General features: G+C 36.8%; 1 protein-coding gene across 5 annotated transcripts in view; it reads right to left on the reverse strand.

Annotated features, from left to right (window-relative positions):
• The window catches only part of LOC106137218 (E3 ubiquitin-protein ligase SH3RF3), a 42219-nt gene extending 23050 nt beyond the window's left edge, over positions 1-19169 (reverse strand). For 3 of the 5 annotated variants that reach the window (XM_060950210.1, XM_060950211.1, XM_060950209.1), the window contains exons 1-2: positions 18843-19169; positions 14250-14375 (exon numbers count right to left, since the gene is read on the reverse strand). In XM_060950210.1, the coding sequence (XP_060806193.1) occupies positions 14250-14363 (114 nt within the window). In that variant the 5' untranslated portion in view covers positions 14364-14375; positions 18843-19169. Of the gene's footprint in view, positions 1-7292; positions 7426-14249; positions 14376-18842 lie in introns of those variants that run through there. The other 2 variants (XM_060950212.1, XM_060950213.1) reach the window with 2 other exon arrangements.
• Between the last annotated feature and the right edge of the window lie 147 nt (positions 19170-19316).

Genomic DNA, 19316 nt, shown 5'->3' on the forward strand with positions numbered 1-19316 from the left:
ATTTTACAATATATTGATTGTGTAAAGCCCTTTTTCTTCTTACGCTTACGGTCATCATTGATGCTTTAATTCCTTATCAGGTTTTAAGAGGGGAGTGAGAGAACACTACCTGTCTTTATCGTCGTGACGCATCCACTATTCATTTATATGTATGTTTATTTATTTGATATTTGTTATTTTATGATATCATAAAGGTTTATTAATATCAGTAAGTTTATATCTTAATTATTATGTACACAAGCCAATGCCTTTCTTTATACTTTCCTGACGTGGGCCTGCTGGAAGTAATTTCTCTAGAAATAAGTAGTGTCCTTGTACCGAATTTCACTTTATTTAAAGTTTTATTCTTATTTTTTTCCTTGATGTACACAAATGTATAAATAAATAAAAATTATTCTTTTTGCCAATTGATAAACTAATTTTGTGTAACCACTTCTTGATCATCTTCATAAATACGATGATGTTATCTAAGGGTATTTCCTACGCATTGTTATTTCGCAAGTGACTAATATTGATCGCATTAGCTTCAATGATTCAATTTTTATTTATAAAACAATGACTGAATAGCCCGCCATAAGACAATTGGTTTTAATTACACTTAATTAATTACTATGGGGAATTGAATGCTTGATTCACATATAATTTAAACTGAGTCTGATGAGGATAATTTTAATCATTTAATATGTTTTAAGAAATGATCATAAAATTCGAGCGAACGAATTATATTCCAAAGTGCCGTACACCATATAGATACATAAGGCACATAAAAGAAACTTTTGTCAATAAGAAGTTAGGCGGTTTTAATTAAACATTTCTGAACGCAGTTCCAATCCCGTTTACCTACCAAAATATCTCACCTCATAAACTAATTAATCACCGAGTAATAAAATGAAATGGAATCTGCCTTAGGATTTCCACAAGTTATAGCGCAAACCGCTGAGTCAGCGCTGAAAGAGATTCCGTGTCAAGCGGGCTTGAGCTGCCCCGAGCCGCTGAGTCAGCATTTTATCTAAGTTCAAGATTAATGTCTTTAATGTTAGTTCAAAACCCGAAATCGTTAGACAACAACTAGCTGAATAATTATGAAGCTGGCATGCAGTAACTCAGATAAAATGTGCAAATAATCTGTCACATTTGCGGTCAGAAAGTGTGTCGCCTGCGCTCTTGTCCTGTTTCTCTTCTCGCCAAAATAGTATGCAAATAAAAAAAAACCGGCTAAGTGCGAATCGAACTCGCGCACGAAGGGTTCCGTGCCATCATCATGTTTGTTACTTATATTAAGTAAGTTATTGTCCCATGTTACAAATTCAATCGAACCGATTACATTTTACGTGGTTATGAACGCACCTATGACTGACGAATACTGTGTCCTTCCCGTGGATGTCGTAAAAAGCGAGTAAGGGATAGACTAATAAATTTGGGATTCTTCTTTCAGGCGATGGGCTAGCGACCTGTCTCTACTTGATTCTCAATTGCATCTTTAAGCCAAACAGCTGAACGTGGCCTATCAGTCTCTCCAAGACTGTTGGCTCTGTCTACCCCGCAAGGGATATAGACGTGACTATATGTATGTATGTTATGCTGATAAGATATCAAAACAATCGAAACGTGACATGGTGAAATAGAATCACTCCATCTCCTTCTAAAGATATCGTTGAACAAAAGTCGTGAGTGGCATTACAAATAAAACGTGTTATAGTAAAGAAAGTTATTATCACTTGAAGATTTCCTATCGGCAAATGTAAGTTTATCGTATCTCTATCATTGGTTTTGCCTCAAGGTCATAAATACGGGTGATCTACATAAAATATTTTATCTATCTATTTATTGTCTCCAAAAATACACTGTATTATATATACCTACATATATATTTAAAAATACATCCTAAGCCTCATTAGGTTTGAACATTTGTAATTTTCACGCATCGTTTAGCTAACCCATCCCACTTTTTATATGGAACTAGCTGTGCCCGCGACTTCGTCCGCGTGGAATAGTTATTTTGGGCATCTCATTGAAGCCCTCAAGGATGAATAATTTACCCCGTTTTTTCACATTTTCCATTATTTCTTCACTCCTAATAGTTGCAGCGTGATGTTGTATAGCCTAATGCCTTCCCCGATAAATGGTCTACTCAACGCAATAATAATTTTTCAATTCGAACCAGTAGTTCCTGAGATTAGCGCGTTCAAACAAACAAACTCTTCAGCTTTATAATATTAGTATAGATTGGTACTAAATGTTTCCTCTACTTCGCCATTTTTTGCCTTCCTAACTGTATAATGTTGCAGTTAATCAACTTCTTTTTAGGGCTTCTTGAGTGACTGTCACTTCGTATGATGTGATTATTTATTAATAAATATTTTTACTCTTATCAATACTCCATCGACAAGAGTGAGCTCTATGTAAGATGAAGACATATATTAAATTTCCGTTGGAATTTTGTCGTTTTCCAATGGATATTTACAAGAAATCATCAACAAATATTGTTAAGGCATTGGTGCCGACATGTTAGAGTGAGACAAACCCATACTATGAAGTATTTAATGGTAATTTCCTTGCTAAACCGAAACGCTTCTACATGAATTTTTATACCAAATTTCTACTCATATGTAATGAACATTTTCTTCAAAATTATTATTTCCGAGAACGGTGTGTGGGGTGCTGGTCGATTCTGTTATCGTTTGATGTTGACATTTTGATTACCTACATAATATTATCTCAATCATCCGTGTCTAATTAAGTAACAAAACGGGAACGGAACCAGCCGGTAATACATCTTTGTAAGATAGCTTTTATTTCAAATTGGATGTTGCTGGAAAGTGACAATAGGATGAGAGATCTTTGCTCAACAACATACATTTGTGATGTGTATATCCCTTAAGGGGTAGACAGAGCTGACAATCTTTAATCAATACACAACAAATTTAATAAAAATCGTGCATACTACTTTATACTTGTTTATCCCTTACGGGACTGAAACCAACAATTTCGATAAGACGTTTAATTGTATGGCTTAATGATGGAATTGAGATTAAAATTGTACCTATGACTTTGTATTTTCGATTTTGTACCTGTTACCCCAATCTAGGTGTGTAACAACCTTAATTCAAAAGGACAGTGTGCAGAGACACCTAACCCAGATTGAATCATACAGAAAATAGGAAGATACTCGTATCACTTTATTTGACCTCGATCGCTCGGTCAAAAATCAATGTTACATTTCCTCGCATGCAACCGATCCACAGTCGAGGGGAGTGGCATGATAGTGTAATTTCTCACATCCAGCTAGCTACCCAACCCCTGACGCACTCGCGTACCAAAATAAACGGGACTCAGGGCGACTGACATAAGGTCGGTCTATTTTAAGCATAATAGCAGTCAGCTGGTCGTGAAATGTCATTTAACTCATGTCCAATTCTGAAATGCCATTTCTGTTGCATGTTATATTAGTCCGTGCTGCTTTGCCAACCAACGGTAATCTCGGCTTGTTAAGCAATTTCTCTACAGCGCCAAATTCTATTTAGAATAGAGACCTTCGAAATGATTAAGGCGGGATCTTCCTAGCGAAGAATTGTATAAAGTTTCCTTTTAAAATATCGGGTGTGCCATCACAGATACTTGGAATCCACCACGGTATTACGAAAACTAGGCACTGCCCTGCCCTAAGAAAAACTGTTGTACAAGTGTTCATTGAAAGTACAAGCAGCGTACTACAATAGTTCGCTATTAGATTAGACATTAGATTCGCTATAAGACTTTGAATATAGAACTTTATTAGAAAAGACGATATGATATCCAATGGACGAAAATTCGAAGACGCTGAAAACCGGACCAAGTGGAGAGAGAAATAAGTCGGAAGGCGAACCCCGGGCCCCGAAACACTTCTGTGGAGGGTGCAACCGGGAGAGATTAAAGAGATTTTTTGGGGCAAAACCAGTTTTTTTAATCACATTTATTTATGCAAACCGATCGTTACAAGAATATCATTCAAAATGATGATTACTTGAGAGTTTTTGGGGATTGTAACTATACTCAACCTTATAAGTGTAACAACTACTTTTACAGAAATCCTGCTATAGATGACAGAGTGGCAAGTCTAGATATTATAGAAAAAAATTCTAATCAGCACTTATATGTGTAATGGACGCGCACATGCGTGTTTAAAAAGAATTAAAACTGTAAACGAACCAGCAACTAGTCGACTATTGTTCATTGTACTCCTCTGTATTTCCTTAATGTTATGGAAACCAAAAGCATTCCTGCGATAAGAAGTCGATTTCTTTTAAATAAAGAAGTTTTTACTTAGTATCCTGCTAATGTGCCGTGTGGTTGCCGGCACCAATACAAAAAAGAATAGGACCACTCCATCTCTTTCCCATGGATGTCGTAAAAGGCGACTAAGGGATAGGCTTACAAACTTGGGATTCTTTTTTAGGCGATGGACTAGCAACCTGTCACTATTTGAATCTCAATTCTATCATTAAGCCAAATAGCTGAACGTGGCCATTCAGTCTTTTCAAGACTGTTGGCTCTGTCTACCCCGCAAGGGATATAGACGTAAGCATATGTATGTATGTATGTATCCTGCTAATCCTATCCTACTTTTATAATAAATGTGAAGTTTGTAAGGATTTGTGAATGTGCGTTTCTTCCTCTTTCACGAAAACACGAGTAGAATATATTTTTATCCCGAAATTACGGGAGCGAAGCCCCGGGACACAGCTAGTTATTATCAATGCAGTTTTTCTGACTGTTGCGCTATCACGACTAAACCACTAGATAACATATGATGAAATTTGCTATGCATATATAGTTCCAGACCCAACTTTAAACACAGGCTACTTAATATATACACTCTGAAAGGACTATTTGAGGGTTGACAATTTGTATTAAAAAGTTTACCGACGACATACTGATGACCAGATGGACATAAGCAAACTCATTTAATACCAAGAGTTCAATGGCACGTGCCACCACCAGCAGAGAAAAATTACATGTCATTCTACAAATACAGACCTGTCACTAAGGAATAGAATCACATACATACATGCATATAATCACGTCTATATCCCTTGCGGGGTAGACAGAGCCAACAGTCTTGTTAAGACTGATAGGCCACGTTCAGCTATTTGGCTTTAAGATAGAATTGAGATTCAAATATTAACAGGTTGCTAGCCCATCGCCTTAAAAAGAATCCCAAGTATGAAAGCCTATCCCTTAGTCGCTTTTTACGACATCCATGGGAAAGAGATGGAGTGGTCCTATTATTTTTTGTATTGGTGCCGGGAACCACACGGCGTAGTAAATGAATCACAAATATAACATTCGTAGCGGCCCGGTATTGATCAGTAATTGTCCCACTTACGTTCGCTTATTTAAAGCGACGATGCTCTGAATTTAGTTCAGTGTACTTACTGGGTCGTCTCTATGCAATTAATAAACCCCATACTAGTAGTCTTACTGGTAGATCTACTTGGATTTTTTTACAGTTCATTTATCTTGTCTTGCCGTATGGTTCCCGGCACCAATACAAAAAAGAATGGGACCACTCCATCTCTTTCCCATGGGTGTCGTAAAAGGCGACTAAGGGATAGGCTTACATACTTGGGATTCTTTTTTAGGCGATGGGCTATCAACCTGTCGCTATTTGAATCTCAATTCTATCTTGAAGCCAAATAGCTGAACGTGGCCTATCAGTCTTTACAACACTGTTGGCTCTGTCTACCCCGCAAGGGATATAGACGTGATCATATGTATGTATGCATGTTCATTTATCTTCGGCCTGACGTTGCGTGCCAAGAGAATCCCAACTAATTTATTTATTTATTTAAAATTTGTGCACGTAAAATGTACAACAGGTGGACTTACTATGTATTCCTATTTATTATAATGTAATGTATGAAGATATGGACGTCTGAAATAAATGATTTATTTATTAATGCCACAAGGCATTCTCTGCCAGTCGAACCTTTGGACCAAACTGAGATGGATGAACTAATAATATAAATTCAAACGTAAGTTTATTTGTTTGTTACCATTTCACGGGTTATCTACCTACTGAATTATTTCATATTTCGTTCATATAATCACGACTTTATCTCTGACAGAGCCAACAAACTCGAAAAGACTGAATGACCACGTTCAGTTGTGTGACTTAATAATGGAATTGAGATTTAAGTAGCGACAGGTTGCAAGCCCATTTCCTAGCCATTTCGAGTTTGAACGTCACAAGGGGAAGATCTTCCGTCAGGCTTGGTGAACCGCGGATCCGGCCCTACGGTCAATTTACGCTCAAAACCGTGATAGGTATCTCGACTAAGCATTTTCAGTTTTTGTAGCGCAATTACCGGATTACTACCACTCGGTAGTGGGTGACTACCGAGTGGTAGTACTCAGGCTAAGCTAATTATATTTTATCTTTTGCGCCAAAAATAATGTACTAATAGGTAGACATATGCCAAAAGGCATTATTTACCAGTCGAATCCTTGACCAAACTAAGATTGTAATTAAAGTGCAATGTGCATTTAAACCATCTTTTAGCAAAAGAAGTAAAGGATCGTGTAACAAGTGGAAAGATTCTGTCTTCCCCGTTCGAGAAAGAGGCATGATCTTAAATAAAAACAGGCATATGACGTGGTTTCTTTATTAAATAATATCATTTCGTGACGACCCGATACTATAAGCGATCTTTTCTCAGTTGGGGGTCGCTTGTATGTTATTGAACCGCGATCATTACACGCAGTGGGTTCTTTACTAATATAACATCTCGTGCATAGATCAGAGACATTTTAATAGAAATTAACTTGACAGTAACGGCTTGATACCAAAAGGCGTCAAGCTGTTAGTTTTACTTTAAGCGATTATTATTTTCATTTTAAGAATAGTTTATCACACACACCACTAAATTCTTTCTTCCGAATAACTAGAATTGCATTAAATGACTATAACGATAACTAAAATAAGCTGTCAAATTCCATTTAGGCACACATATATTGCCACGTTCAAATTTATCTATAAGCTAGGTTACTATGCAATGCACACTTAGACTTTTGAATTTAGTCATCAAAGTCTAGACTGCAAACAGCCCGTGAGAAACAAATACCTCACACTGCATTCTGATGTAACCGGTTAGATTTGACCGGACCGGACGAATGATTCACCAACGGTCATTATAATAAGCTGAATAACACGCGTAGGTTATTCGCTTTTTCGCCATCAAAATATTTCTACCGCACATAGATACAATTTACAAATTCATTTTGATGACCATAAAAAATTCATAAACACATACCTACATATAATCATGTCTTTATCCCTTGCTGGGTACACAAAGCCAACGGTCCTGAAAAGACCGTAAGTCCACGTTCAGCTGTATGGCTTAATGAAATCAAATAGTGACTGGTTAAGGGTTTGCTAAACTTTTTAAGTGTCACTTATCGGTAAAAAAAGCATACGTCAAACTGACGAAGATGGCGTTATCTTTCCAATCAACATTAATGCGTTTATTATCAAAATTATTTAATCTAAGAAACCAACGGTAAAAACATTGAGGTGCACTGAAAACAATTGAGCGTCAATCCTGACGCAATACGTGACAATAATGGTACAAAATGCGACATGAGAAACGCCATAAATGTTTGATATCATTCCTCGATCGATTTTCAGAATCAATGGTGTAGATACAACTTTTGTCAGTAGCTCTGCTTACGTGGGAGTTTTCAGCCACTAACATCATCGGATTGTATTGTGGTTTCCCTGCGTACATTAATTACCACATTGTTGACGTCATTAAGTGATACTTTGTTTTAAAAATAAATCTATTTCAATATGTATATTATACTACGTAAATAAATTGAAAAAGTTAGTTATTTACGTGTATTTATTATTATAGCCCAAGGTTTTTACACAGGAGATTTAATTATCAAAAGTGGAACAACTGAGACGATTTAGTTAGTGTCATTTGTCGTGAAAAAAGTGCTATTTAACCCACCACGGGATAAGTGAGTGGGACTAGTGTGATAGAAGGAGCGAGACTGCAGTTCTACACGCTCGACAGAATTTAAAACGGGGGAAAAAAACATATCCCAACTTAAACTATGTTCTATAAAAATAAATATTGCGATTTTTCGCAAAGCTAGTGTGCTTTAAACAAAATCTTACACAGAAATCGGTATAAAAAGATCTAACAATTTATATTAAGACAATGTTGGTATACTCATAACAATAACGAATAGAATAAAATTGTGGAATCTCTCTCGAGACAGTAACGTAGGCGTCATACAATTGTCTGGAGAGGTCAAGTCAGTTATCAAAGTTAAGGGCCACGGAGGATAATTGATATAAAATGTCGGTGGTTTTGACAATTCAAAGTTTATTTGTTTATGACCACTAATTGTTAACATCAATTAGTCGGGGAAAGTTATGTTAAAGAAATTATGAGAAAACATGAGTTGATGGGTTAACATACATACATACATATAGTCACGTCTATATCCCATAAGAGGTAGACAGAGCCAACAGTCCCGAAAAGACTGAATGGCCACGTTCAGCTGCTCGGCTTAATGATGGAATTGAGATCCAAATAGTGACTGGTTGCTAGCCCATCGCCTAAAAAAGGATCGCAATTTTATAAGCCTATCCCTTAGTCGCCTTTTGTATTGGTGCCGGGAACCACACGACACGGATGGGTTAACTGTTGCGTGCATACAAAGTAACAGACGTATGAAATCGTTTCAGCCTTCCTTCTCTATTGACTGTGTCAGATTAACCTTTATTCGCATCCCAGTGTTAGTTCCAATCTCAATATTGCTAACGATCAAACTATGAGACCTAATAAGGACTTATGGGAGGTGGCGCCCGTGTAGCATCTTCTGTCTATCAACTTGTATTCCGAGCATTCTGCCTTTTGTTGCACAGGGCCGGTCTTGTTGAACTTCTAGAAGAACCTAGAATCTCGTTGGACCAAATTCGCCAAAAAAGGAAGATTTTAGGACAACTCGTAATCGTCGAAAATTCATGAAAAGCGTAATGAGTGTGGAGGAAGAGGTCGGTAAGGATAGTAGTAAGTGGAAATCTATAGTCTCTACATACATACATATGGTCACGTCTATTTCCCTTGGGGGTAGACAGAGCCAACAGTCTTGAAAAGATTGAATGGCCACATTCTGCTATTTGGCTTAATAATAGAATTGAGATTCAAATTGTGACAGGTTGCTAGCCCATCGCCTAAAAAAGAATCCCAAGTTTTACAAACTATCCCTATCCCTTAGTCGCCTTTTACAACATCCACGGGAAAGAGATGGAGTGGTCCTATTCTTTTTTGTATTGGTGCCGGGAACCACACGGCACTATAGTCTCTGCCTACCCCAATGGGAAACAGGCGTGATCGCATGTATGTATGCACACATCAATTCTGTAGCTAATCATTTATAATATCGGTTCAATTTATACTCCGATTATTTTAACCCTCCTGTCCGTTCTATAAATTACAATTCTGTGGCTAATTATTGTTTTATGCCTTGGGTTAAGACAAACGATACGCATGACGGGTTAATCGGCGGGAAGCCAGTGTGTGTCAATTCATAGTTTTCTCACTGCCACAACCGGGACGCCCGTCCGGCGATGCGTTTCCTGTACCCATTAGCGACATTTCATAATATTGAAAAACACCATTATAACTGTGCAAGTGAGGCAACTTTGCACTGAAAGATGTAACTGTAAGAGTGATTCAAAATACGATATGTATGTAAGGCACAAAAAGTGTAGGTACTTAATGCTAAAAGCAATATTTAAAAAAATATATTGTCAAAATCTCGGTGGACTTTCACGGCTTAACTGTCAGAACGATTTTTTGAAATGTTGTATTTATTTAGATTATTTGCCTAGGTCAAACACTAGACTATCTATAATTGTGATATTACACGAATTCCCATACGCTGATTAGCCGACTTCAAAGAAGGTGAACAGAGCTAACAGAGTCCTTACTGATGCGTCATCATTTCAGAGCTCCTTTTGCCTTTTTATTTTAGACGAGAACGAGACGCAGACGTAACAAAAAAGAAAACATGGTTTCGGCGTTGAGACGCAACCGGATACATTGCACTGTGACGGATATATCCCATTCTGACTGTGACGTGTGTTTATGTATATTTTTTTTTTAATGGACAAAACTATGCTAAGAAATAGTTTATCATTCAGGACTCTATTTGTTTAAGTTTATTGCACAGTCTTGAGACTTTAGACAAAAATTGATTTATTACATTCTTTAATTAGTTTATTTTTTCTATTTTTATTTCATGCCGTGTGTTTCCAGCCATTAAGCCACTAAGAGAATAAGTACTTACACTTTGTGCTAATACTATTATACATGCTGGGTAACGTTCCTTTAACATTGTCACTGGAGTCAGACGGGAGTCGCTGCGTTTATAACCTGACGTTCTTGCTCTTGGATCGAGGCGGATCCCGGGCTACTTGTCCCAAGAACATACATACATACATATGTATGTATGTTCGTTAGTCACGTCTATATCCCTTTCCGGGTAAACAGAGCCAATAGTCCAGAAAAGACTGAATGGCCACGTTCAGCTGCTCGGCTTAATGATGGAATTGAGATCCAGCCCATCGCATAAAAAAAAGGATCGCAATTTTATAAGCCTATCCCTTAGTCGCTTTTACGACTTCCATGGAAAAAGATGGTATTAAATGGAATCACGTGTATTAAGTCGCGGGCAGAACTAGTTACAAATATTAAGACAATCTACGAGAACACTGGTCTATTCTGGTAGTGAACTCAATTGGTCCCTTATCGCGTGTGTCCACGTAAATTTATGACAACGGTTGAATCATTTGATTGACATGTGGACAGCGTGACCGGGTTCACAACTAAGAGTTTATTGTTAACTACGATATTGTTTACAATGACCATAGAAATCGGAATTTTATATACATATATAAATACACAAAATTACGCCTCTTTCGCTCGGAGAGACTACATATTTCCACTTGCCACAATCTCTGCATACTTCTTTCGTTATATCGTCATTTATAACTCTCTTCGTGAAAGCTTGTCGGTTTCGGGTACGCTTGACGACAAGAGATTTTTTTTTCACGGACGGACAAATCATCATCTTTCAGTTGTGTCCCCTCTTGGGAGGAGTTAGTGGTCCACCATGGCCACGATCTAACAGTAGTAAAGTCATGAAATTACTAGTTACTGATAACATCTTTTAATATCAATTAATTTAATGGCCAGTTTAGCATATTCCAATCGTATCGATTCAGAGATACGTACCGCATTCAATTGATAGGACCCTTTCATCACTCACCAATCGCTTTATCAGTTTTAAGTGCACCTAAATCTTCAATCAACGAGACGACAGCTCAAGTAGGTACTGGAGCGAGTCATACGTGAGTCAGCGCCGGAATCCACTGTTTATTTACGATAGAGGAAGGGTCTGTTAACTCGGGATATAGCGGTATAGTTGTACCATGTGTGTGGCGTTGAGCTGTATGGAGATCATCATACGTGTCGTCAAGAGGTAAATAGCCAAAATAAAAAAAAAGATCGCGTACATTTTTTAACATTTCTCATGTGTGTATGTATGATTTAATATAATATAAAATAAATGGACCGAAAAGACAGTCGTCATCACTTGCAACATGAGGCGTAAAAAAAAATTCAAAGTATTTTCTTTTCAATAACTGGACCTATTAATGGGATACCTGTTTACGGTAAAAACTTTGCTAAATGATCAAAACGCATAAAGTTTATTAAGTAATTTAGTATTTTTTCCCCTCTTTACAGACTCTATGCAGGGTACTTTTCACGAGAGCAGAGCCGCAGACGCAAAATTAATACAAAAAAGCAACAAAAATGAAGTCTGATAAAAATTTGCTTATAAAATTCCCTAAAAAATGCACAGATAAGATTAAAACATAAAGTATACAAATACAACTCAAAAACGTCGGTACATTGAAATACTGATGAAAAATAACAAAAGCAGACGGTCCCCAGGGGCTCTGAATATTTTGTAGCTAGCGCGTCTGACTTTATACTGAAAGTTTTAATTTTTAAGGTACAGACAGACAGAACGTCAATGCAGTTGTATATTTAAAACCTAAGTGAAATGGGAATGATGATTGGAGGAGCGTAAAGTTAGATTAACATGCTGAATTCAGTAAAAGTTTTGAAGCTAACAGCTGAGTATACAATCTGGAATGCGCCACGTTTAGAAAGGGGCAGAAAGACTGAAAAAACATGATGAAAATGAAACAATCGCTTCTTTTCTAACTATGTATTTGTCATCCGATTAAGTCTACACATTAAATCAACCTCTTTCTCACATGTGTTACTGGCCAGTTGTAAAAAGTTATATTAAGTTATTAAGGAATTTAGAAAAAAAATTGAAAATCAATTACTACGCAATAGTTCATCAAAGAGATAATTTAGGTCGCTATTCTGTTAGTATCGTAGTGCGCGAATAAAACAAACATGGGAAAATTGACGAACTATATAATGCGTTCAAAGTTTTCATTTTCTATTAAGAGTTGTAACGAATCACTCTTTTGCGGTTTACTCTTAAAGCTTTGAATCTTATGACTATTGGCATGTGCACACGTTTAAAGCGTTACGTGTTCCCAGTTGCACCTTCTACCATTTACTTTCATTTATTATCTTTCTTACATTTTAGTGAATAATAATGAAGAGAGGAAACAGTATATGCTTTATCAACGACAGTAAATAATTACCCAGCTGGATAGCGCTTGTGCTGCTTAATTATCGTTCATTTTTCATTTAGTTCATTCGTTCAAATTTGTGAGATAGTACGAGTACGTTCGAAAGTATAAATTTTTTTTAAAATTTGATGCGAAAAAATGTATTTCTTTTTTCAACAAAATGCATTAATTTTCTGTCCGTACTGGCAAAACAGTGTTTACGGTCGCCCTACTTTGTCAGCTGTAAAGTTCCCGTACTATTTTCATATTTGTTCACTGAAACTTGCAACAGATGCACACGGTAACTATGTATATTTGGATGTTTTATGCTGTAAATTTTTATTACGTGCTCCTTTGTTCGAAAATCATATACCTACCTAAATCATGAAGATTTTATATTAATGTAGGTAATTTAAGATTTTATGTTATTGTGTGGTTCCCAGAACTATAAAAAAGTCACCCCATCTCTTTCTTATGTTTGTTGTGAAAGGATACCAAGGCAATATGGACTTCCACTTAGTGCAGCCACCACGATCCAATTGAGTCGAATCCCCCAACCAGGGTCACGGGGGTCACTACAGGAATACACTTCATGTAATAACCAGTTACTAACCCCTGGACCGTGATCGAAGTGACACCCTGGCCTCTTCCCCAGGACAAACGTCAATACGCATATTGTTAAGCTGTCTCGGATTCATTCGGGATTATTTCGGGTGAAAACTGGGAGAAGTCCCAAGGTGCGCTTTTGACAACGATCCTGGATTGAGTGAGTTATGTTTGAACACTAGCGACTCCCGTCTGACCTCCGCATTTTGTGCAGGGGAACCTAACCTCAATTGGATCTTGGTTACACGATTCATTTCCGTGAATCAAGTTCCCTCACGATGTTTTCTCTCACTGTAAAAATCATATCATAAAATCATGTCATCTAGCAAAATTTCCGCTTCAACGTAGCTTTATCCCCAACCACACTACGTAACATTGTTCACTTTGTCCCATTTAACTGTAAACGGGCACTATTTTCATACTCGCTGTATGTCGGTCACAACGTTATTGTTCTTGACATAATAATCATCTGTTCCAATGAGGACTCCTTTCAATGGGAGACACACTGTTTATCTAAATTTTCTTTGGTATAAAAAAATATGGCAGGGGAATATGTCTCAGGGGAATGTTGTTAGTTTCCCTTGGTTATGTATATTTTGCTAACAGGTTGAAACCTAAAACCGACAAGCTTACATGAAAATATTAATCAATGTGATATGGATGAAGCGAGATTTTATATGTAAGCGTGGATTGAAACAGGGCTAGCCCTCGTAGCAAGGATAGCGCGACGCCATTTTTATTAAAACCGCGCGAAAAATTATCGATAAATTATTTTAATTGCGTTTTATTCGTTGCCTTTTCCAGGTGGTGCAAATTTTCGCCGCTTTTTTGTAGATGGCGTTAAAATCGTCATTTTTTGTAGATTTTACATCACAACAAGCGAACGACGTAACATAAACTATCTACGTCTAGTAAAATAGTAAGTTACCTTCAAACATTTGAGACAGAAGGTATGCTGGCACGGCAGGACCCGGGAGGAGGTGTCGAGCCGCTCCAGGCACACAGAACATTCTAGAAGGTCGTTGAGCAAGCCCTCATCCATGCCGGTTGGGACCTGTTAACATAAAAAAAAATATTTCAATTATACCTAAAATGATGAGCTTGCATGAAGAGAGATGAATGTGGATGAAGTGAAAGAAGTGTCCAGGGAAAAGATCTCTGCCTACCCCTCCGGGCAAGATGATTGTGTTTTTTTGTAGGTATTGTTGGTAGGTTTCTCCTTGAAAATGTATAATATTTTCTATATATAATAGACATATAATGGTAAATATAATGATGATAACAATTCTACCAAAATGTTAATTTAAAAAGATAGTGTGGTTCCCGGAAATAATAGAAAAAAAGAACAGAACCACTTCTTCACTTTGCCACGGATGTCGTTAAATGCGACTAAGGGGCAGGCTTATAAACTTGGAATTCTTTTTTTAGGCGATGGGCCAGCAACCTATTATACTTTTTGAATCTTAATTCTATAATTAGCTGAACGTGGCTTTTCAGTATTTTCAAGACTGCTGGCCCTGTCGACTCGGCAAGGGATATAGACGTGACTATATGTATAATATGTCTAGTCTATCCTTAGCCACACAGTTGCTGAAGCACCCGCACGGAGGGGAATACCATAAGATAAAAGATTAGGTACCGAAACTTGCTCGACAAAATTACAGTTTTTCGACACATCTTACACTTATCATTTCAACAGTGGCGTTTGCATTCACGTCATTAGTCGTTCGCGAATAAGTGCATTCACGCCACGAAGTAAGTCGCTACAGCGTCATTCGAAATTAGTTTCGAATGACGCTGAAGCGACCAACACCGGACTAGTAGTTACACACTAGTGCTGGACTCTTATTTTTCATTACCTAAACCTAATTTAACTGGAGATTTGATTTTTGCGATTATGCGTTCCAATTTGGAGGGTAATTTAGTTTAAATCCTATTGATTTTGTTCTCTCACATAATTTGCTATCAGGTGATTACAGGAAACAAAAAAAATTTAATCAAATCTTGTTGATTTTAATCACCCAGGTGATTTGCCATAAGTATATGATTTCAGTACACAAAAATGTCGAATTCGATCACCCAGGTGACCAAAGTGGAATAAACTATGTTTTTTTAATAAGTCTACACTGATCAGTTCAAAATAACTTTTACATAACGAACTTTCCGAAGTTCAGCGAAAGCATTCGAATTATTCGTAACAGTTTATCGAGGTGACATTTGGATATGGCGCGAAATATTCACCTGCCCGTATAGGCAGGTAGAAAGTGAGACTGGTCAACGACCACAATAATAATAAGCTACAGTATAACAACGTGTATAACTGGCCTGGTCGTAGAAGACCGATCGTAGATAAAACTATAACTTGATGTACTTCGCTCTTTCTATTTGACTTACTATAATTGATTTGATTATATTAGTATTTCAGTCGCTCGGTGACCACGGATCATTGTAACATGATTCTAAACGTTCGTGACAAAATAAAGGTACGTTGCGTGCCCGATTAATACCTGTACCTACAAATTATTTACTTACATGAATTATAAATACAGCCTTATTACTTAAACAATATTTAAGTAAAAAGGCTGGCTGTATTTATATTGCAGTAAGAAAAGACATCAAGAAGAAACTTGCGCATTTAGGCAACTTGCTCTGTGTATGTGCCATGATAAAAGCTGAGGTAGGTTCGAAGTTAGACGAGATTTACTTCGTGTAATTAACTGACATGCCCACTCCAGAATCGTGATCACAGATACCCCAATGAGGAGGCAACTGGAACAAATATCGAGATTTAAAAAAATAAACGATTTTGTAGCATGAGCCCCTACAACCGATTTCCTTGAAGTGAGAAATCGTTAGAACTTGAATTTAAAAGTTTCCTTTCTATTTCCCACATTTCCTGTGGCCTCCCACCAATCGCCAAACACGCCTCTCGAATTCGGTGCAGTGAATGCACCTTCTCATTACCGGTTCAAACCTGTTCCGCATCCCCCTGCGCGATGTGAAGTACAAATGATAATTCTCAAATAATGTTACGATATCTTAGAGATATTATAATCACGTCTGTCATGTCGTCTATATTCCTTGCGGGGTAGACAAAGCCAACAGTCTTGAAAGACTTGTAGGCCACGTTCTACTGTTATGCTTAATGATGGAATTAAGATTGAAATGGTGACAGATTGCTAGCCCATCGCCTTAAAAAAGAATCCCAAGTTTACAAGCCTATCTCTTAGTCGCCTATTACGACATCCATGGGAAAGGGATGAAGTGGCTCTATTCTTTTTTCTATTGCTGCTAAAAACCACACGACAATAATGTCTGTTAAAAAAGTTCCGCCACAATGGACCCACATAGTGTCCCCATGGCAGTGTATTTAAATATGTTTGTACTAAGCTCAGAGTTGCAAAATAATTTTTTTACAAGCTACCATGTTGGTCTCTTAGGGCAAAAATCAAATCTCAAATCTTAGTATGCCAACAGCTTCTCATCACAGGTAGGCACCTTGTTAAAATCGATGAAGGGAAAACCTATTAACTTGGGATTCTTCTTCTTTCTCCTTCACTATCACTAAATCTCATTTTCATAAGTTAGGCATCCAGCTAAATGTGTCCTTTGTTCGACCATGGATGCTCTAACTCAATATCAAATATATTGATATTTTATAATAAATAGTTATATAGATAATCATCGACCAGGCCAAACTGAAAAAGTTATTTTTTTCATGATGACATGACTGAGCTCGAATCCTAGACATTTTGGTTCAGAGGTAAGAATCCGAAACTGTGTCAATGAGGCAGTCTATCAGTTGTTTAGTTTTTGAAGCAAAGCATAGATGAGCCTTAAAAAATCCTTTTTGATAACTTAATTCTTTTCCCAGTATATGTCTTTGGCATATCAGGAAGTTTACATCTCATACCAACACGGGTGAAAAGTTTTCACAACAAAAGATTGTTCATATTGTATGTTACGTAAACTGTAATGGTTGTTTTTTTACTAGGAAATAATGATCACTATACCTCGTGTGTCTATAGACACTATCTACTTAATCATTATTCCTTTTCTTACATTAAACCGATAGCCTACTGCATTTTCTTCAAAAGGAAAAAAATATACATACATATATATACAGTAAAATAGATGAAGAGAGAGAAGATAGACCTAACAAGACCCCATGGTACTTCAGTATGCAATGTACTCTTTTTAAAGTTATTTTACTGCATTATCTATGTATTTATTTTCTTATGCTCTACATAGGAACTTTTTTTTTGTAGATGTAACAATAAAATCAACAAATTTCTTTCTAAATAAAGAACTATACTATTTCTTATTTTTGCTTTTTTATCAGATAGTAGAAAAAACTGCACATACTTGGTTTGGATACTTTTATATAAAATGTATGGAAATCTGACAAATAATTATTAGTTATTTGTGTTGTGAAACATTTGTATAATTAAAGTGGAAAGAGGGAAGTAGGAAACCAGACCTCAGGCCCCAAAGCTTAGTAGCATAAGGTGCAACTAGGAACACACCTTGATGAGCAAGAGACATTTGTGCATTATAGTCCTAATCTATATATTTTATCCAGTTTTTTTACCATATCTAGGTAAAAGCATACAAAGCAGATATATTGAGGTGATATGTATATTTTATCAAGTTTGTCAGTCAATATATATATATGTACAAATATTAGTTGTTTAACACACACAGTGACACAGATTACATAGACAGAAGACGAAATCCATCAAGGAATATTAGCATGGGTATAATATTAGAATAGAATGTTGTAGAAGTCAACAGATAAACCGAGGAGACAGTTAAGACAGGCAGCTGTCTGTTTTATTGTGAACTTATCTTAGGAAATCATGTGAATCTTATGATCAATATTTTTTTTCAAACTAGTAATAAAAGCTATACTTTAAGTTTGATGAAACTAATAGATCCAAAAATTATATGACTGTTATTTAACATTGCATACCTAGTGAGTTTGATAAAGGTTCTATGCTGGTCAGCAGGTGGTAGGTAGGTAAACATAGTGTGTGCCAGCTGCCTCTTGGGCAGATTGTAAAAATCAATCAAGGGTAAAGATGACTTGAGATTCATCTTTAAGGCACTGGGCTAGCAATCTGTCCCGATTTGAATTTCAGCTGAACATGATCATATGGTTCTTCAAGGGCATTCTCTGTCTTCCCTGTCTTTAAAGGTACAATTTTATAAATATATTGAATTTTTCCGGAACGAAATGGAACAACAAATTGCTGGCATGTAGATAATGTTTTCATTTCGTTCTTAGAATATCACGAAATCACAAAATGAGTCTTTTATTACCTCTTCAAGTAAAATTTATGAATGTTTACATTGAATCGCGGAAGTTTGCTAACAAAACAACTTAAAATTGTTAAAAATAGGCATCAATATACAGACACGGCCTGGTGTCACATATTCAAAAAAGTCCGATATTTTTAGACTTTCATAGCAACATCGTTTGATGTCGGCTGATGCAGAACTCAAAATGCGGATGACTCACCAAATGTTTTAAATTCCAACGAGTTTAGCGGGAAGCCTGTCCATTATTGCACAGCACAATGAAACAATATCCTCAGGATACCACCCTGCCTGTCACAGCCGAATTTTTCGACACACAAAACCTTTTACACCACTCATATTGAATCACAAACACTTGCTAATTAGACATCTACATGAATGGATTCTGGATAAAGATTTCGGCATTAGAATTATGCACTTGTTCACACAAAAAATAATACAATTTCACGCACAAATACCATTCTCCAAGAGCCGACGTTAATGCGAGCGATAAAGCGGGGGCGGCGCGGCGGGTGGAAGCGGGAGCAAAAGCAAGCGACCGACGAGCGACTATCACTACAGTGTTGGTACATACTCATTGATAAAAAACTACTATCAAAAAATTAAACAGGTTTTTTGGTATGCTGACTGAATAAATACATTAGACTAAAATTACAGTGAGAACGAAAAATTAAAG

Source organism: Amyelois transitella, chromosome 21, assembly GCF_032362555.1.
Source record: "Amyelois transitella isolate CPQ chromosome 21, ilAmyTran1.1, whole genome shotgun sequence".
Lineage (NCBI taxonomy): Eukaryota > Metazoa > Arthropoda > Insecta > Lepidoptera > Pyralidae > Amyelois > Amyelois transitella.